This window comes from Antedon bifida, chromosome 8 (genome assembly GCF_963402885.1).
Source record: "Antedon bifida chromosome 8, ecAntBifi1.1, whole genome shotgun sequence".
Classification (NCBI taxonomy): Eukaryota; Metazoa; Echinodermata; class Crinoidea; order Comatulida; family Antedonidae; genus Antedon; species Antedon bifida.
Genome location: NC_136233.1, coordinates 2,395,904 through 2,417,660, shown reverse-complemented (window position 1 = coordinate 2,417,660; position 21,757 = coordinate 2,395,904). Strand labels below are relative to the sequence as shown.

Here is a 21,757-nt window from a genome sequence, read left to right as displayed (position 1 = left end):
GTTTAAAAAAAAAGGTTTCGCCCGGGCTCGAACCAGGTACCTTCTGCGTGTTAAGCAAACGTGATAACCACTACGCCAAGAAGCTGCATATAACTACGTAACGCTATGGCGTGTGTCACACATTGTGGCTTCTTAATTAAACAAATTAATTAACAAAAAAGCATGTTGATGTGCGATACTCGGGCTACAGCAAATGAAGCTGTAATGACGTCATAAGACGGGATGTGAGGTCACATACACATCAATAACCTACCAAATACGGCTATATGGTACCATCTTCGAGACATCGTATGGCTGCATCCGGTTTGAAATTTAAAAATCCGGCTCTATAGATTTGAGGACGTGTCCCTGCAGTATATTCATGCCAAATCCCAGCTCAATACTACAACTAATAAGGGAGGAGTAGTACTTTAAAAATCGCACTTTCTACTCAATAGTGTCCAGATGGAGGAGAAAATGAGTAAGTCCTAGACTCGGGTACCCCGAGTAATAAAAATAAATGGAATTGTTTCCTGATCATCATTACCTAAGATAGGCATACTGGTATAGAAACACACATCAGATTCAAGGGAACTAAGAAGGTAAGTAAGTGTACATGGCTGTATCTGTACAAAACATGTATATACTTCTGATTGAAGACCACTAAAGAATCGGTCTTTAGGCCTAATCATGGAGTCCATGCATTAATTTTAAACCATCCTTTATTTATATAATTTAGCCTTCTTAAAGCTTCCTTAAGTACCACTGTAGGCCTGTAGCAGGCCTATACGGTAGGCCTACTATACTGTACCTGTGATCAATATGTTTTTTTTCTGGGAGGAAATTTTTTTTTTTCAACATCATGTATTCATTAGTAAAACAACTTATTAATGCTTTCTTTTTTTTCTATAAGATTCTTTCAATATTCCACAATGGTGACGATTATTGCTGACTTTAAACCACACTGTGTTTTTAGTGGATCAGATATTCTTGTAACATGTCGTGTGGAAGGAGTAAAGGACAAACATGTTGTAAGCTGGCTTAAAGATGGACAAGAGATTGTCCGAGGTGAAGAAATGTTTGTAAATTTTTACACCAGTAAGCGTATGTTTCCTACAGTTAATACAGATGGAAAATACAGTCTTGACATAAAAAATGCAGACATTACTGATGAGGGAACATATTCACTCAGAGTTTACGAACAACGCTGTTCCAGAAATCTAAAACAGATTGCACAAGCAGACATTGCGTTTGTGAGTGTTTGCAGTCCAAAGACTAGTGAAAACCCGAAACGCAGATTAAATTTTTCACTTGAGTGAATCGTTGCAAGGATGACAAAGTTTTCAAATTTTGCACATATGTTCACTAGGGCATATACTTTATACTCGAAAAATCACTGTAGCCAAAACAAATTGTATTCTATGACCATAAATAGATTAATGATTAATAAATGCCATTTTGTTAGGAAAATATCAAAGAACAAGGATTGCTGTTTATTTGGTTGTAATGATTGGCATTCTTTCTTTTTTATTTCAAACATTCCTTTGGATCTGGATTTTGTCTATTGTGCCAGGGAGGTGAAAAAATAATAATTATTTTTTCACCTCCCTGATTGTGCTATGTCTCCATGGATATAAAAGAAATACTTCATTCAATTAAATTAACAAAATATATTTACGAAAAACAAAAACTTTTTTATTTAATAATTAAAACACTGCATTGAATAGATTTGATCAATATATTAGGTGTTAAAAATAAACGATTGGAAATTTCAACCCTGGAGTACCCCTTTAAGGAATCAATGCATGCTCAGTCAGCCAATATTTGCCAAAATAAAAGTCGAATACATTCTACGGTCGTAAATTCACATTTTCGCCAACCTCCTCCTGTGCATGTTACTGTTACCACAGAGAATGAGTCATCGAGTAAAAATAAATAAATTTGTTGTTTCAACTTTTGGTCTCTTTTGTCTGACAGAAAAACTGAAGTTTTTTTAGATTAAACTAATTATAATTGTCTGTGTTTCTCTCTTTTCCTTACCAAAATGTACAAAACACAGTTTTAAAGCCTAATATATAGACTAAACATAAAAGTAACACGTAAATACTACGTCAGGTGTTTTTATATCGTATTTTTATGTGGCTCGGAAGAGCAGAAGAGGCAAAGGAAGGAACACCATAAAAATGGTAAAAAATTAACCAAACTTACCAGATATTTAGAATTATACTGTAACAACTTAATGATACAAGTTCAGTCTTGAGTACAGTAACTCTTACTAAAGCATTTACTCTCTCCAATCTTCTTGTAAGCAACTTATCACCTATGAATGGATCTCAGTTTGTGTTTGTGAAATCAACTGGAACCGTACTTATCTTTTGTCGCGGCGATAAATTCAAAAGCGATTAAATCATTGTAAACGCCCTCTCTCGTCGTCATCAAACGAGACGTGTTATCTTTTGACGACGCACGTACTTAGAATGGACAACAGATGGCGAATAGAAACGGACATCAGATTCAAGGGAACTAAGAAGGTAAGTAAGTTTACATGGCTGTATCTGTACAAAACATGTATATACTACTGATTGAAGAAGTAAAGTAAAGAATCGGTCTTTAGGCCTAATCATGGAGTCCATGCTTTAATTGTAAACCATCTGTTACAACCGCTAATGTAGAAAACGCCAGCTAATGTCGAAAAAACCGCTAATGTAGAACAATCCACCACCGCTAATGTAGTAAAACCTCCAGCTAATGTAGAAACACCAACAGCTTATGTAGTAAATATAAATCAACACCAGCTAATGTAGAAACGAAAATTGCCTCCCAGCTTATGTAGTTACTATCGCCAGCTAATGTAGAAAATGTTATATATTTTACAAAAATGTCTAAATCATGTGCAAATGCATCGATCTTTACTTAGAATTTAGATATCAGTTTTTCCACCTCTTGTAAGCAAAACGACCACACATCGTAAGCAACCATATCTGTTAAGGGACCGGTTCTCATAATCGACCACCTCTCGTAAGGGATCACCACCTCTCATAAGGGACCGCTTCTCATAATCGACCACCCCTCGTAAGCGACCACCTCTCTTAACGACCACACCTCTCGTAAGTGACCACCTCTATTAAGGGACCACGATCTCTTTCTCTCTATTAAAGGACCGCTTCTTATAATCGACTATCTCCCGTCTCAACGACCTCGCGTAAGTGACCACCTCTATTGAACGACCACCGTCCCTTTTAAGGGACCGCTTCCATCGCATACGAGAGGTGGTCAATGATGAGAAGCGATCCTTTAACAGAGACAGTGGTCGTTCAATAGAGGTGATCACTTTCGAGAGGTCGTTGTGATGAGAGACGGTCGATTATGAGAAGCAGTCCCTTAATAGAGGTGGTGGTCATTTAAAAGAGGTTGTCACTTATGAGAGGTGTGGTCGTTAAGAGAGGTGGTCGCTTACGAGAGGTGGTCGATTATGAGAAGCGGTCCCTTAAACAGAGATGGTTGCTTACGATGTGTGGTCGTTTTAGAAAGTTGGTTGCTCACGAGAGGTGGAAAGACTGATAGCTAAGTAAAGATCAATGCATTTGCACATGATTTAGACATTTTTGTAAAATATATAACATTTTCTACATTAGCTGGCGATAGTAACTACATAAACTGGGAGGCAATTTCGTTACTACATAAGCTGTTGACCGTTTCTACATTAGCTGGTGTTGATTTTTATTTACTGCATAAGCTGTTGGTGTTTCTACATAGCTGGCGTTTTCTACATTAGCGGTTGTAACACCATCCTTTATTTATATAGTTTAGCCTTCTTTAAAGCTTCCTTAAGTACCACTGTAGGCCTGTAGCAGGCGCGGCCTATTCAGTAGGCCTACTGAGCCTATGTAGATCAATATAATGTTGTTTTTTTCTGGGAGGAAATATTTTTTTTTTTCAACATCATGTATTCATTAGTAAAACAACTTATGAATAAGTTTTGTCAGACATTTGAAATTCTATAATTATTTAAAAAATATCCTTTCTTTTTTTCTATAAGAATCTTTACAATATTCCACAATGGTGACGATTATTGGTGACTTTAAACCACACTGTGTTTTTAGTGGATCAGATATTCTTGTAACATGTCGTGTGGAAGGAATAAAAGACAAGCATGTTGTAAGCTGGCTTAAAGAGGGACAAGAGATTATTCGGGGTGAAGATATGTTGGTAGATGATTACACCAGTAAGCGTATGTTTCCTACAGTTGATAGAGATGGCAAATACAGTCTTCAAATAAAACATGCAGAGATTACTGATGAGGGAACATATTCACTCAGAGTTTACGAAAAACGCCGTTCCAGAAATCTAAAACAGATTGCACAAGAAGACATTGCGTTTGTGAATGTCAGAAACTTTGGTGAACAACTGAATTGGAGAATGGTGCAAAATTCTGCATCATTCTGTATAGTGAGCTGATAATACTATAAGTCCAGGCTTAGTTTAGACAACAAAACCAGGGAAGAGTGTACAATTATAATAATTTTACTCCTTCCTGCTATATCAATGTTATATTATACAGATATTGCCTGCTTAGAGGTAAAATATAAGATTTGACATCCCTCGGGGAATGATATTTTGTTCGAGGGAATATATATTTCCTGAAGGGCGCGCGCTGTCAAATCTTATATTTTACCTCTAAGCAGGCAATATCTGTATAATGTTACATTTTTGGTAGAATTTTGTCTGTTTATAAACAACTGTGTTTGTCAAAATCCTGAATAGATATCTTTTATTACCTTTTCTAAGTTTAAGTATAAAATTGTATTGTCCATGAACACTGCTGCCAATCTATAGATTAGATCAACTTTTAGGTTTTTCACTCAGAGTTTACGAACAAAGCTTCTAGAAATCTAAAACAGCCAATATTTGCCAAAATAAAAGGCGGATACATTCTACGGTCGTAAATTCACATTTTCGCCAACCTCCTCCTTCTGTGCGTGTTACTGTTACCACAGAGAATGATGTCATCGAGTAAAAATAAATAAATATATTTGTTGTTTCAACTTTTGATCTCTTTTGTCTGACAAAAAAACTGCAGGTTTTTTAGATTAAACCAATTATAATTTCCCTACCAAAATGTACAAAACACAGTTTTAAAGCCTAATATATAGACTAAACATAAAAGCAACACGTAAATACTACGTCAGGTGTTTATATATCGGATTTTTCCAATCTTCTTTTAAGCAACTTATCACCTATGAATGGATCTCAGTTTGTGTTTGTGAAATCAACCGGAACACCGTACTTATCTTTTGTCGCGGCGATAAATTCAAAGGCGATTAAATAATTGTAAACGCCCTCTCTCGTCGTCATCAAACGAGACGGTCTTATCTTTTGACGACGCACGTACTTAGAATGGACAACAGATGGCGCTATGGTAATTGTATAATAAACGCGCACTCTTCCCTGATAAAAAGTACTCTGACAAATTATTTAAAAAAAAAACAAATTGTCAAGAATGAAATTCTGAACTATTTACGGCCATTGGTTTTGTTATACACGAAGTATTCCTTCACTTTGAAATAATATGTAAGCTAAAAAATGAAAGCAATACTGGAACAAGTCTACCCATCAAGAAACATCAGTGGGCCAAATGTGAGCACGTACCATTCAGCGATTTCGGAGGAGATACGTAAAATGACGTGACCAAATTATTAGCATTTAATAGATAACAATTTATATAACAAGGTGGGTAGAGAGGTTTTGATTTTTGACAATTGTTCATAATCAAATCTATGTTAAGAAATGAATATGTTAAAAAAGTGAATATGTTAAGAAAGAATACGTTAAGAAAAATGAACACGCTAAAGCGTGGTTCCCACTAGAACGCGACGTATCGACACAAAATGATGTATTGCGTAATGGGAACCGACGACGCAACAGTGCTGCAAAAATCGCAGGTTTGATTTCACGTAGGCGGGGGAAAACACAATTATTGGAAGGGCATTTTCTTACGTTGCGTAGGTTACGTTACGTTGCATCGCAAGTGGGAACCAAGCTTTAGATATGAATACGCTAAGAAATGAACATGTTAATGAATAGGTTAAGATATGAATGTTATGAAATTTCATTATGAAATGACTATATTATATTAGTAATAAAAGAATAATAATAAAATCTTGACTGACCTTGATATACTCAATTGGAAAAACCAGATCTAAAAATAAATGGAATTGTTTCCTGATCATCATTACCTGATAGGCCTACTGGAATTTTTTGAATAGGAACACACATCAGATTCAAGAACTAACTAAGAAGGTAAGTAAGTGTACATGGCTGTATCTGTACAAAACATGTATATACTTCTGATTGAAGACCACTAAAGAATCGGTCTTTAGGCCTAATCATGGAGTCCATGCATTAATTTTAAACCATCCTTTATTTATATAATTTAGCCTTCTTTAAAGCTTCCTTAAGTACCACTGTAGGCCTGTAGCAGGCCTATACAGTAGGCCTACTATACTGTACCTGTAGATCAATGTTTTTTTTTCTGGGAGGAAATTTTTTTTTTCAACATCATGTATTCATTAGTAAAACAACTTATTAATGCTTTCTTTTTTTCTATAAGATTCTTTACAATATTTCACAATGGTGATGATTATTGCTGACTTTAAACCACAGTGTGTTTTTAGTGGGTCAGATATTCTTGTAACATGTCGTGTAGAAGGAATAAAGGACAAGCATGTTGTAAGCTGGTTTAAAGATGGACAAGAGATTATCCGAGGTGAAGATATGTTGGTAGATGATTACACCAGTAAGCGTATGTTTCCTACAGTCGATACAGATGGAAAATACAGCCTAAAAATAAAAAATGCAAAAATTACTGATGAGGGAACATATTCACTCAGAGTTTACGAAAAACGCTGTTCCAGAAGTCCAAAACAGATTGCACAAGCAGACATTGTGTTTGTGAATGTCAGAAAGTCTGATGAACAACTGAAATGCAGAATTGTGGATAAAGCGTTATACCGACCCAGAAGCGTACAGAGGCCCGAGGCCCCTGATTTAGGAACTCGAAGTGGCCCTCCATCTCTGGAAGCATCGGGCATTTATAGCTTTTTTAGATATATTTTAATGTCTGTTTTTTCCCTCTGGACATGGCTCAGAGCCCTCATAAGCTCTAAAGCCCCTGTTAGCAAGTGAGCGCTCATAGTCGTTACGCCACCACACTGACAAATTTTGCACATGTTCACTAGGGCATCTCGACAAATCATAGTATTAGTAGCAAAAAAAAAAAGATTATATGACCATAAGAGAATGATTAAAAATGTGTGTAAGCAATCTTCATACTCCAGTGTTCTTTGTTATTTTCCTGTTTATTTAATTGTACTGATTGGCATTCTTTCAAACATTATTCGGATATGTTCTTCGGTATGTATTTTATAGCAATAAATCTTCTAATAGTACCCCCCACCCCCACCACCCCTTCTAATAGTAACCCACCTTATAAGTCAATCTATAACAATAACCCACTACTCTAATAGTAACCCATGGGGTTAATATTAGAGTCACAAAAACTATTGACAAAATGACATTATGAAGAATTTATGATTTAACCGTATTTTGAAAACAAGGAAAAACATGTTGATCTCGGGAGTGGGGGAGGATTGAGTGTTTTGGGGTTTATAAAATAAAGCAAACAAATTTTCGTACTGTTTTATTATTTTGCTATGAGTTGCTGACCGGAAAAGTTGGGGATGGGCTACTATTTTCAGGTGACTAATTTAAGATTAGTAATACTGCTCTAATAGTAACCCCCATTCTAATAGTACCAACCCTAAAAAACAATCAAAGAACCCAGGGTTGCAATCAGAATATTTACGGTATTTGTTGGCACCATGGAAAATGGAAGAGTGTAGGCCTACTCTTCGCTAGAACGATGACCATAATTCATTCTGTATGTAACAACTGTGTTTGTCAAAATGTTATTGTCTTTTCTAAGTTTAAGTATATTGTCCATGAATTAGTTAACACTGCTGCCAATCTATAGATTAGTTCAACTTTTTTCGGCTTTTCTTTTTGTTATTTTTATATGTGTGTTTTTATATTTATATCTATATTTTCATCCTGTGGTGTATACACTGTTGGATGTGAAATAATGAATAAAAAAATATATGTCTATTATTTACATTACAGTCAGTAAAGCACCTAATACTGCGTGCGTCTATTTGCTTTTGACGAAGATGTGATTTATTTTAAAGAGAATTATTAAAATTACATCAAGATTTAGTACTTTTGTTTTCCGACTTTCATCCAGCTCAGCGAATGAATATTATTCACAAATCTAAGAACCTTGAATAACAGGATCATTCCATTTTATAGTAGGGGCCAAGATAACCCGATTTTATCCGTGTATTAACCACTAATTATACGAGTTTGTTGGTTTTGTTAAATTACTTATTTAACATTACTTACTTATCATTTGACTAATTCTATTTAATGTGGATCGCAAGGAACTTGTCACTTTTATCATTGTTTAGATTTATTGTCACCAACAACAAAGGGTGAAGTAGCCAGCAATGAAAAGATGTCCTTAAAATAGGACGGAGATTGGATAATTATTTACATTCAGATTTCAGTTAAGGGTCCTTGTTGAAAAGGTTTTAGTTTAAAACGTACTTTAGAGTTTAGACCCCTTTATACTTTTATCGATTTGTTTATCTTTAAGGCCACTGTGTAGTAGCTTACGACTAAGGCCACTGTGTAGTAGCTTACGACTGTCGTACCGCACCGCATTGTTCAGTGGAACGGTCTGCGACGCGGAAACGTTTCTGCGCAGTCGCAGAAGAATTTATCGTATTGAATTCGATCCCTACCGAACATCCTCAGGCCTCGAATAGTCAGTACTCATTATAGCCCAACTGGAATACATATCTGTGTACTAACTAACCGTAGTTGTTGTCTTCGTGTTGTAGGATAATACACACACACACACCCGCCTTTGTTTACGTGCAAAGAACGGACAAATCTCTGGATATTTTACTGACTTTACGGATAATATAAAACCATGCGGTTGTCCAAAATGGATATTAGATTATCATTATTCATTGTAATATTATTATCAGCATTGGTTCAGAGCACAACAGAGATAGATAATCGTGAGTATAATTTTCTGTAAATATTTTATGTTGTATATACATCATTCATAATAATTTCAGTGAAAATACGTTTAAAATAATTAAACCATGGGACCTCCATGATTAAACTGTATTAGCAAATTATAGAGTCGACAAGCTGATGTAGGCCTACATTAAATCATTATTGACAGGCTAACATATATCATTACGTAATACTATATAGAGAACATTAATTATATGAGCTTTGTTTACGACATACAATAGCTATAATGTATACTGTGTGTGAACATCTCACTCCATTCTTCATTCTCATTCATAACCTGATGAGATGTTCATTCTAATATTTTACCAGAAAACACGTAGCATAACAAAGTAGGCATTCACATAAATGTAATATTAACGTTTTTTATTTCTGATAATGGATTTTGTCTAAATGCTAAGTCCTGACGAAGCCATGGTTTGTATGCCAAGTGTATTTGTAAGAGTGTACGATTGTTATTGCGTCGTGTGGACATGATTTACTCGGAACAAAAGACAATTTTTCTGATTGAATAATTTATTTTAACCAACAACTCTGTATTTATCATTTGTATATAAACCCTGCACTTCCATACATACAAAATGATATTTATTAAATGCAGATAATGCACTCCAAAGAAATTGTTACTTGATTGAAAAAAAAACCACTTTAATACCAGTGTAGGCTATACATTGCCTTAACTCCAAATGCTTAGTTCCGTTTATACCTTTATAAACGTATTATTGAAAGTATTGTTGTATTTCTACAGTGTATGGTTTGGATAAACATTATAAACGTTGTTTATTTCAAAAAGTGAACTCATTGTGCCCACATGCACGTTGTAACAAATCACCCAAATAAATGAGGTTAAACTCCTACTTGTCTTCGTGAGTCACCAATTCGATGAAGTATGTCAAAAACTAACAACCCGAGAGTTATATCACCACTCAGTTTACTAATTACAACCATAAATTCTGCTATAGATAAAAGTCATCTTCATTTAACGTTGATTAAACTTACTGTAATTGAATCCAGGGAGTGTAACCATACAACAGTATGTAATAATACTGTATTATTACTGTATATTATTATTACTGTACCTAATATTTGTCATATAATACTGTATTATTACTGTATATTATTATTACTGTACCTAATATTTGTCATATAATACTGTATTATTACTGTCTATTACTGTACCTAATATTTGTCATATAATACTGTATTATTACTGTCTATTACTGTACCTAATACAGTATTTGTCATATAATACTGTATTATTACTGTCTATTACTGTACCTAATATTTGTCATATAATACTGTATTATTACTGTCTATTACTGTACCTAATATTTGTCATAATCACTGCAAAATGAATGATACAGCTTACAGTATACTACTGTATAGTCCTCTTGTCAACCGGCTCTGCCACCGTGATTTCGTTCACGTATGTTGACCCTGGTCTCCCCAATTCATTTTTTAGATAATATATATAAATATTAACTAGAATTTAATTCGTCACTTTGACGAATTATACACCTAAAAATAAAAAATGTGTTCATTGTCGACCTTTTCGAGAGTGTTTTAAGCAATAATATAAATTTAATTTCTTTATCATTTAAAAGTAGTTTTTCAATAAGTTAAGTGTGTACTGTAATTTAGATTTTCCACTCTTTTGGCATTCTGTAGGCCAGTATAAACTCACTACAGTATGAATACATACTAATTAATATTATTTAAATAGTGTATGTTTACTCCCGGAGGATGGTGGTGCATACGCTTCGTGTATTACTGTTTATCATTATACAATTTGTGATAAGCCAGTTGTAATCGTTTCTAATTCGATTCGTAAAAAGCAAGCCATCTCCGCCATATTCTTTACTGCTATTCCATAACACATGACTGCCTGCTTTGTTGTCGAAGCTCGTGTTTCAAAATTGTTTGATAGACCAAGCTGGCAGCCAGGATCAAGGTCAATTTGAAACAGCAATTTAATCAACCAATAATCGGCCATTTTCTACATGTTAAATATTACAGTATGTTTTAATACTGTTTAAATGCCTCTGTCCTGTTTGCCTGAGTATGGCGCGCCAAGCTGTCATTTATTCGGAAATAAAGACATCTTAGTTAGGATACTGGCTACAGAATTATGTTGCTATTGCTATTAATATTATATATACATTATATGTTTTGATACTGTTTAAAGGCCTCTATTCTGTTTGCCTGAGTATGACGCGCCAAGCTGTCATTTATTCGGAAATAAAGATATCTTAGTTAGGATACTGGCTACTACAGAATTATGTTGCTATTGGTATTAATGCATACTGGCTGGTACTTATTTTAGGCGGTCTTCAATTTAATTGTATTTATTTTAAATTGCAGGTTGATGGCTTCCGAGAGGAACGTAAATTTGACATACAACACGTGTATATAAAATTCATAACAAATACTATAATGTTTATGATATGTTTAGGAAATCCTTTCCTATAAATGTAGTACGACAAAGGAAATGACCACCATAATATTAATATACACCGTCACAAAACTATGGCGCGCCATACAAAACGGTAGATGACGTGCAGTAGTTCACCCGATTCCCAGTGCTATATCTCCACATACTATATATTTCCGAAGTATCATAGGACTATTTGGTAATGCAGCATCACATGTGGTGCCTGTATCATGTAATGTTAGGTTGAGGGTTAGGTTACTCTAGATACATGTGAAACATATGTGATGTATTACCAAATATTCCTATGATACTTTGATACTTCGGAAATTGATAGAGTACCGAGAATCGGAGAATCGGCTGAGTAGTTGATAGAGATGTTATACAATCTAGGCGGATAGAGACATTAAGATTGATATGCTCGTAGTTTTAACGTGACCATCCTACTGTATCTACACAAGACGTAATGGGGTTCACTCTAGTCACTTTTGTACACAGTTTATGTTAATCAATCCAATATTCATGACTCATAGAAATCGACTTGATTCCAGATAGAGTATAGTTTGTAGATTTTGTACAGGTGAGATATCTACTCTTGGAATTAGTGTCGAATTTCATTCATTTCATCAATAAGGTATGGATCATCTCCATGTATAGAAAATCAAGATTGTTTGTTTTTTAATATCAATTTATCATCGATGATACATTCTCGGTATTTATTTTTAATATTTAACAGCACACGGATTTGTGTATAAATTGTACGGTATATATTTATTAAATCATGTATATCATATATTATATCTCCATAACATTACAAGAACCTCCTGTTCAAAGGACAAAAAAACAATGACATCGTGTAAAATTGCACGACACATTATACGTTGTGTGTGATCGCATTCGATATTACGTTTTGTTCGGTTCAATCGGGAAATTGTAAATCAACATTTTCCTACAGGAAATAGATTTTTTTTTAAAGATTGTGTTTGATTGATTTTAATTATGTTGATATGGTCCAGGCTTTTGTCTACAACTTCCGGTGATTTTTGGCATGTGGAGCCGAGTCATGAGACAAACACTATTGTGAAACCCTGTAGGGGTCTTTTTCAGTTTGCCCAAACGAAACAAAACTGTAAACTTCAATATTAGAAGAAAACAATAATACACATGGGCTATAATGTCTCTGATTAATGAAACTGACAATTACATTGCTTGGGAATTGCTAGACGTTGATTTTGCTTCAATGTGTAGGCCTACCATGGCATAATACAATGTATGGAAAACACCAATACCAAATCTCCACATGGCATTGTGATGTAATAAGCAAATTACGTAATTCAGCATTGTGCATCAACATGGGCTGCCTGTATCATATGGAAGCTATTCGTTATGTTATGGTAGGCGGCACATGTGATGCTATATCACCGAATATGCCTATGATTGGGCAAATTTAGATACAGTATACCGAGAATCAGCTAATGGAATAGTGTACATTCCATCCAGTGGAATCCTGTTATTATTTTTCCTCAATTGTTGGCACGAATTGCACCATTGATGATATCGTATCATCCATTTACATTACACTGTACTGTGGTATCACACGCCTTACCACTTGGCGTGTGTTGATTGTGTTTGTCGGCTTTTCCGGATGTCCTGGAGCGTGGATGGCATTTCTCGTGCATGTTATGATAAATTTATCAATCGGCAGGTGACGTGGTGAAGATGTTTTTACAAACCTGCCCTTCTTAACCCCATTCCAGTGACATACTGACACTACTTAACAATGTTATCTCTTTCTTTACCACAACATATAAATACTTTAGATTTAATTGCAAGAATGTGAATCCCCCCCCCCCCCCCACCCTCTTCCAACTCAACATAAATACACTTTTTTGGAGAACCGGACATTTTTCCTGTATGTAGGCTACCATATATTTTTTAATAAAACCAGATTTCTTTTTTTAATAAAGGAAAGCTTGGTTATAGAACATGACTTGACAAGCAATGGATTATTTGAAAATTCGCGTGTGGTTGGTCAACTCGCTTGCGTTGTGCGTCTAATACGTCATTGCGTTGCGTCTCTACTGTCTAGTGGGAACTCGACACGACATTACGTTCAGCTTTAACATTAAATTAAAGAGAAGAGAGATAATGTATTTGTTTATTCGGAAAGAACGCATCTTAATTTATTAGAACAATCTCAATCCATCAAGTCTATTTGTTTTGAATGTCAGAAAATAAGAGATAGATTGATGGACCATGTACACGTCATCTGACAAAGCTCTCTGACGTGATTAAGATCGAATTAAGTCAGCTGGCATTGACGAATGTTTTAACATGTCTGTTGACACTAACACAATGTTAGCAATGTTTTATTGGTATAGCAACATAATTTGATGTAACATTTATTAGGCCAAAACAAACTAGCTTTCTGACGGAAGGCTACATCGTCGGCAGGCTATCTAGAGGTTGTGGGAGTTTCGAATTTGTTCGCAACGTGTTCTTGATGTTCTACGAAGGAGGAGGGGGGAGGGGGTGGTTGCACGAACAAAACATTTATTGAGAGTGACTAGATGACGGACGGAAGGCTACTTCGTCTGCAGGCTTTTTTATGATAACAAGTTTTTTCGAAATGCTCAATATGGTCTAAAACGTCTCCAAATGGTATAATAAGCTATTCTGTACACTTTGATATTTTGTGTGAAAAAGTTTTGTCGAAATGCTCAAAATGGTTTAAAACGTTTCCAAATACGATATTAAGCTATTTTGTGCACTTTGATATTTTTGTGTGAAAAGTTTTATCTGGATGTGTGTGAGTTCGGGTCTCATCCGAATTTGATGTCCCACACGTACAGGTATTGGGTGAACAAAACATAATATAGAGATCTCAGACGCAAAGCTACTTTCCTAGCACCGAATAGTCAAATTATCATCATGCCATTTAAATCCAATCTGCAGACAGTACTGTTTTGATTCAGAGCTCGTATACAAGAAAGCTTCTTTTCATTTCTGTGATTATTTATATATTTTGTTTGCTTTTGTCTGTTTTGTTTTGGCGTCCCTGACACACGCATTTGCTTTTTTGGTGACGCCACCATTTTGGAAATAAATGTTATTTTTGAGTGATTTTGATTTTGTTTCTTGATTTATTTAAAGGCAGTTAGGCTAATATATTATAATGGATGGATGATTACGGGGTTAAGTTCGGGACATTACTAATTTTGTCGACAAAATTAGCATTGTCCCGAACGGCGCCCCGTACATGATAGCATTTGTAGATGTTGTTTTGATTCAGTGTGCTGATTCTCAATATGTTAATATGTGTGATTCATTCTACTGTGTCAGTGGTCGTGAGCTGTCGTGCAATAATTGCATTTTAAAACAGCTAACTGTAGTAATTCCCCATGTTCTCGTATATTTTTATACTGTGCCGTATCTGTGGTTGGTATATGGATAGATGACTGATTAGGAAAAATGTAGGCCCCTACCAAGAACACAAGAAAACAACACAACAATTGATTTTGCTCGTAGCGTAGTATCTTAGGACAAAAGTGTTTTTGTCTTAAGTCTGTACTTACTGTATTTCGAGGCTTTTCGATGTTTGTCGGAGTTTACAAGCTCAAGTAGTATACGTATGGAACGCCATATATTTATCTTTTTACTAATAAGTACTTAAAAGAGTCAATGGGTGCATATTCGAAAGTAGAAGACCGTTTTTAATGAACCTGTCTGTCTTTTGGCAGACATAATTAGGCCTATTCGGATTGTATATATTTATTCGTTCTTTTCTCTATGGTTTGTCGACATGGTTCGCATTGTACTCAATGGGTATATATTCTTTCCTCATTCGGAAGTATGAGATCGTTTTTAATGAACCTGTCTGTCTTTTGGCAGACATTAATTAATCTAATTGTATCTATTTATCCTTTCTTCTCGATGGCTTGTCGACATGTTTTGTTTGTACCGTCGTGATAACAATACTGCGTCCGTCAACTTGAGACGACGACGTCAGTTCTTTTGTTGTGTAGGCCTGTCATTCGTTGATTAACACATCGATTAGAGACCCCAAGGTGAGTGATAGGTGTGACAAACCACAAGCGTGGGAGCGGTGTTTGTCACAGGCCGAAAATGTAGATCGGAACCAGGTTTTGACCAAATGACGTGAAATGTTTAACAATGTGTAATGCTTTGTATGCGGAGTGTCCTGAATGTCATGTGTTTGACCATTTTACCATTATGCTCACAGATTTTTATTGTATCTTTTATCAATTAAGATAACTCTTTTACTGGTGTGTGTCTGAATCAGTAATTAAGTGGGACCGGGAATGCAAGCTCAAGGTATTCAGTAACCATACAACCATAGATCCTACTATACTGAGGAGATACGGATATATACGACAATGTACTATAATGTAATAAGTAGAAATATACTCCATACGGCATTTACGTACTCTAACTAGACATACCATTGACACTAAAATGCAACTTGAGATTAGGCTGACCTTTGACCTGTCTCATCATCGAATCTTTTGAGAATTATGATACCTTATGTTTTTAATCTTCGATTGCTATTTCAAGTGAGAGCGGAAGACGGTGTCTGATTAGATTGTAGAATAGGTTTTCAGAAAAACGCTCTAAAAGCATGGACCGGATTTTGTTTTCTGACTGACTTTTAAAATCAATATTCCTTCCTCATAATTTACTACAGTACAAAATCAAACTAAAGCTCTGTCTATACTATCAAACTAATTTGACAAAAAAAGGGTGATGTGCCCAAATATGGTAGTGATATGCTTAAATGTGGTTTTGTAATGAATATTTATGTATGTTTATGATTTTTGTTGTGAATGGAAATAAAGAAACAAACAATGATAATGACATCATCATGTCCATCACATTTTTTGTCACATAACGTTTTATAAGTGTAGACAGAGCTTTAGTTAGGTCGTAAGTGGTACGAAATTAAACCAATTTATACATAATAATAAGCAGGTACTGTAGGCCTACTGTAATTTCATAAACGATGCATGCGCTATGTTACAATACATCAGTTAAGCCTGGTTCCCACTAGCGACGCACTGATATTCCCAAATATGATAGGGATATGACATCATCATTTCCATACATGGGCACTTCACATTTTTTGTCACATAAAGTTTGATAGTGTAGATAGAGCTTTATTATTTTGTACAGTATAGCATGGAGAAATTTCTCCATGAGTATACTAAATTCAGTTGTGCAGTTACGAAATGGGAAATAGGATAGACGTTTATTACATTAAATGGAAGCAATAAAGCAGCCCACTGTTTCAGAATTCTACCGTACGTACCGTAGGCCCAATGATCTTAATTACAGACCGTAAGGAATCAGCAGTGGTTTGTCCTAAGGCACCATCGGATAACAATCGTAATCTGGCCAAATGTTTGTGTTATTCGAAATTGAGAACAGTTAATTTCTTGTAATGTCTCGGCGCATGGGGTGCATGCTACTTCAACCCAGTTTGCTACTTAAATGGGTTCATGGCTTTTCTGTAGCTGAGTTGAGTATGGCGCGCCAATGTCATTTATTCAAGCAATAGAGATATCTTAGTTTTAAATAGATATCTTGGTTTTAAATAGAGGTATCTTATAGTTTTAAATAGAGATATCTTAGTTTTAAATAGAGATCTATTAATGGAGATATCTTACTAAGATATCTTTATTTCCGAATAAATGACAGCTTGGCGCGCCATAGTTGAGCCAACCACGAATTACCGATGTTATATCGTTTCAACCTGGTATATCCGTGATTTGCTAATTTTGTTTGATTGCTATCAATTTAGTATTAACAGTTTAAAATTAAGCGGTTTAACAATATCCTGATCACGTGTCATTAATGGATGTCAGTTGTGCTATATTTCGCTTTATATTATTAGCTTTAGGCTTTAAGGTGCCTGAATTATTTTTACGAATTTCAATTCTGTGTAAAATGAAGTACAGTATTAAAAAGATTGTTTTGGTTTTTTGATCTATCACGTCGTGATTGGTCAAATTAGGCCTACGTGCAAAATGCGTCCAGTGGAAACCAAGCATTAAGACGTGGCGCAAGGAACGCTTAAAGCGTGGTTCCCACTAGCGACGCAACGCAAGGACGTAACGCAACGCAAGTGAATTGACCAATCACAAGCGATGGCTTATTCGCTTGTGATTGCTAACTGTCTATAACTTCGCTTGTCATTGGTTAAAACGCTTGCGTTGCGTTTACGTCCTTGCGTTACGTTCTAGTGGGAACCAAGCTTTAAGCGTGGTTCCCACTAGCGACGCAACGCAAGGACGTAACGCAACGCAAGTGAATTGACCAATCACAAGCGATGGCTTATTCGCTTGTGATTGCTAACTGTCTATAACTTCGCTTGTCATTGGTCAACACGCTTGCGTTGCGTTTACGTCCTTGCGTTACGTTCTAGTGGGAACCAAGCTTAAGCGAATCACAAGCGACAAGCGACAGAATAATACATCGCTTTTGATTGGTCACGTTTACGTTACGACTTACCTCCTTGCGTTGCGTCCCTAATGGGAACCGAGCTTTAAGTAAACCATACAGCAAACAACTAAACTAACTACCAAACTATTTTATATTAAACCAAATGTTATATATTATTTTCAGTGTACGTTCAGGACGTCCACTGTGACCGAGTACGAAACATCACCAACCTCTCGGCTGTAATCTCATCTCACCGAAGCGTAACTACCTCACCATACCACCTCTCAAAAGACTGCATCGTCCTCATCTCAGCACCCCCGGGCCAGCAAATAAACCTACGTTTCGAGTTCTTCGATCTGCAGCCGTCCTACGACAAGGATAACAAGATATGTAGCCCGATTTTAGGCGATAAATTGATGATATACGAACGCGGTCTCGAAGGCCTTGCAAGCCCGCCTGAAAGAACGTACTGTGGCGGGTCTGGTGTGTTTCCCGCAGACTATCAGTCGACTTCCAATGTCCTTGGTGTACGATTCTTTTCCGATAATATTGCGTCGCAAAAAGATTATGGTTTCAGATTTACATATACAACGTTTAAAAGCGAAGGTAAACATATTTTATAATATAAATACAATAGGCTAAACAATGTATTAATAGGGAATATTTGAAACACAGTGATACTTTTTTGTCTCTCTTCTCATGTTGATGACAACTTCGGTTTCGTTTTAGTGAGTGGCGACTGCTTTATGTGTAGTGACGGGACGATGTGTATAAACTCTGACGTAGTTTGTGACGATATCAAAAACTGCAACGATGATAGTGATGAAGCCGTGGATCTGTGTGAAGCTGGTAAGTTAATGACGTCACATGTTTTTGACGTCACACGATTACGACGTCGCATTTACGGCCGGTTTCGCCGGTGTTACCAAAGTTAAAACCCATAACACTAAAACCCATAACACTACAAGACCCATAACACAACAAGACCCATAACACTACAAGACCCATAACACTACAAGACCCATAACACTACAAGGACTCATAACACTACAAGACCCATAACACTACAAGACCCATAACACTACGAGACCCATAACACTACGAGACCCATAACACTACGAGACCCATAACACTGCAACACCCATAACACTACAAGGCCCATAACACTACAAGACCCCAACACTACCAGAAAATAATTAAGTGGTAAAGTCATCCAATTCGCACGACGAATAAATTCGCCATGTTGGGAATCCCATATTTTAGTATGAACATTTACTTATTTTTATTTATTTATTTTTTCAGAAAGTAACAACATAATAAAAGAATGGATCAATTGGCTAGGCCTAGAAGTTGTGATAGTAATCGCAGCCGCTGTAGGCCTTGTTTTAATCGTCATGATAGTGACGTGTTTTATATGCTGTTGTGGTTGCTGTTCCAGAAAAGAAAAACGCGATTCTAAACCGTACAGGGCTCCACCAACACCGCGACCGACGTCATTTCCGTCGCAGTCCAACTTCTCATCGTATTCGTCAGCGTCGGGAGGGACCGGAGGACGGCCGTATTTCCAGCCTCCGCATAACCCTATGTACCCACCAATTCAAAATGGCGGATATAGTGTTGTCTATAACCATGACAACGGGAAAGTTGATTTTCCACAGAAACTTTGAATTAATTTATGACGTAATCTTACACTGTTGGTCATGACGTCATCGTTATATGCCTAATATACTATCCGATATTAAAAACTAACGGGATATTTTTGTTAATTCATTATGATATTAGATTATATCAAATATTTAAGTACTTGGGCCCATGAGTAAGGTATCCAATCTCAAGTCATACACAAAGTTGTCCCGGGATCGTATCAGTTCCCGTGTGTTACTGAACGACCGGAATCGGTCACACTTGGGCCTACGTAAAAGAGATTGTTTCGTTATGATATTATAGTTATAACAATTTACGTAATACAACTCATACTGATTTTTATATACACTCAAATTTTATATTGATATTCTATATTATATTTCATTGATCGGATCCCGTTAAAATTGTGGCGATCAAAAGCATGACGTCATTGTTATGTGTTCAGACGACAGCAGTCGGCTGTGTGTGAACGAAAATGAAGGATTGCGTTCCTCACCGTCTGAACACGCCGTGGTATGAGATCATCGCGGTTGAAGCAATGCAACTGGGATGAATTGGCCTGTTATTTAAGCTGTTTAATTAAGCTGTTTTAAAGTATTATTCTGATTATTATTATATATTTACTTCCATGTAATATTTAAAATACGGGTTACAAGTTACACAAACGTCTAAATTCTCGTTCGAGTCACTCATCAAACTGAACAACCATGGAAGTGATAACTCCATGGAACAACTATCAAACGTTTTACAGTATTTATATTGTAGGCCTACTTGTCTGCTGAATAGGGGATGTCGCAAAGAAGGGGTTCTACCAGTAGAAGGAAGTACATCCTTGGTTGACATTTAGAGGCACATTTGACGGGTTGCCTTATATGAATTCCATGGGGACTTCGACTATCGCTACGCAGAAACAACACTGACGAAGAAGAATGTGCTGCGTTGTGAGAGCATGCGTGACTACGCCAAATTCAGAAATGTGTAGTTGCGAAATGTATTACACGGTCAACCGATAACGGTTATGGTTCCGTTATCCTTATTGACATCAAATAAAACTGATTAGGATATCGGAGCTGAGCGACGATTCGATGGGAATTATGTTACGTTGTGTGAATTGTGTGTGTAACTCGGCGAGTAAGCCTATTATTAAAATGTTTTTAATTTCTACCTGAAGTCAGGTATTTTGTACATAATTTACGCCGTTAATTTAACGGTAAATTTAATGGCTGATTCGTGACATCCTACCGAAAAAAAGACAAAAAAGTCTGTGTATTTATTAAGGATGTTCTTTGTGAAAATAGAAACTTTTATATACTGCCTGGTATAAAACTGAAAATGGGCGTGATACAGTAGTAGTCCTAATGTCTGGTGACGTCATAGGTCTACACTGAAAAAAGACATGTAAACAAATTAGGCTTATATTTTTCAACTGAAACATTCGTTTTAGATTGTATAAAACATTTTAGGACTATTATTTATGTAGTGTAGTTAACTCGTGGTCCAGTGTGTGAATAAAGTGAATATACAGGTCAGGCCTGGTACGGCTAGACCATCGTTGTAATCCTAGCTACGACGAAATTAAGAAATTAAGAAAGATGTCTATAGTCTTTGTCGACTTTATTTTAGATGTTGTGCGTTTCAAGCGCAGCTCAGATGCGTTATGCGTGATGACATTTATCATCTGCAGCTTTCTGAAACATTTTAAGTTGCTAGAAGTAAACGCAAATAAAAAATGCGATGTTGTTTAGTAACGTAGTCTAGAAATTGCTGTTTTATAACAAAAAAATGTCTAAAAGGTATCTGTTATTGCTTATGGCTGACGTATTAAATTTTAAATAAAAAATGCATCAAGTCTTTTGTTTTTTCTTTGCTAAAGTTAATGCTATTGATATCAATTATGCATTAGTCTTGAACAAAATATCCATGGATGTTTTTTTTTTAAATCATAAATAATACATTATGCCTACTTTGTTAATAATATAACGCAACATTCTGCAAGTCGACTATAGAGGGAGACAAACACGATATATAATACATCAGCAATACATTTTATCATTTCATTCAACACGCAACAAGGAAAACATCCTGTAT

At 35.9% G+C, this 21,757-nt stretch overlaps 3 protein-coding genes across 3 annotated transcripts; all 3 read left to right on the top strand.

Moving 5' to 3' along the window:
• The first annotated feature begins 2,432 nt into the window (after positions 1-2,432).
• LOC144850580 (uncharacterized) lies at positions 2,433-4,979 on the top strand. Its single transcript, XM_078707882.1, has 2 exons — positions 2,433-2,510; positions 4,019-4,979. The coding sequence occupies exon 2, from the start codon at positions 4,039-4,041 to the stop codon at positions 4,435-4,437; it is 399 nt and encodes a 132-aa protein (XP_078564008.1). The 5' UTR covers positions 2,433-2,510; positions 4,019-4,038; the 3' UTR covers positions 4,438-4,979.
• Positions 4,980-6,235: 1,256 nt separating this feature from the next.
• LOC144850560 (uncharacterized) lies at positions 6,236-7,278 on the top strand. Its single transcript, XM_078707855.1, has 2 exons — positions 6,236-6,279; positions 6,590-7,278. Exon 2 carries the CDS (start codon positions 6,610-6,612, stop codon positions 7,162-7,164), a length of 555 nt encoding a protein of 184 aa, XP_078563981.1. The 5' UTR covers positions 6,236-6,279; positions 6,590-6,609; the 3' UTR covers positions 7,165-7,278.
• A 1,557-nt stretch (positions 7,279-8,835) lies between these two features.
• Positions 8,836-21,513, top strand: LOC144850259 (uncharacterized). The gene is made up of 4 exons (XM_078707499.1): positions 8,836-9,119; positions 18,209-18,631; positions 18,755-18,874; positions 19,328-21,513. Exons 1-4 carry the CDS (start codon positions 9,029-9,031, stop codon positions 19,690-19,692), a joined length of 999 nt encoding a protein of 332 aa, XP_078563625.1. The 5' UTR covers positions 8,836-9,028; the 3' UTR covers positions 19,693-21,513.
• The last annotated feature ends 244 nt before the right edge of the window (positions 21,514-21,757 follow it).

Excerpts from the sequence above, each read along its gene's own strand:
- LOC144850580 (XM_078707882.1), top strand. The coding sequence starts at position 4,039 with ATGGTGACGATTATTGGTGACTTTAAACCACACTGTGTTTTTAGTGGA.
- LOC144850560 (XM_078707855.1), top strand. The coding sequence starts at position 6,610 with ATGGTGATGATTATTGCTGACTTTAAACCACAGTGTGTTTTTAGTGGG.
- LOC144850259 (XM_078707499.1), top strand. The coding sequence starts at position 9,029 with ATGCGGTTGTCCAAAATGGATATTAGATTATCATTATTCATTGTAATA. Across the intron at positions 9,120-18,208 it reads CACAACAGAGATAGATAATC|TGTACGTTCAGGACGTCCAC; the intron begins GTGAGTATAATT and ends TATTATTTTCAG. Across the intron at positions 18,875-19,327 it reads CGTGGATCTGTGTGAAGCTG|AAAGTAACAACATAATAAAA; the intron begins GTAAGTTAATGA and ends TTATTTTTTCAG.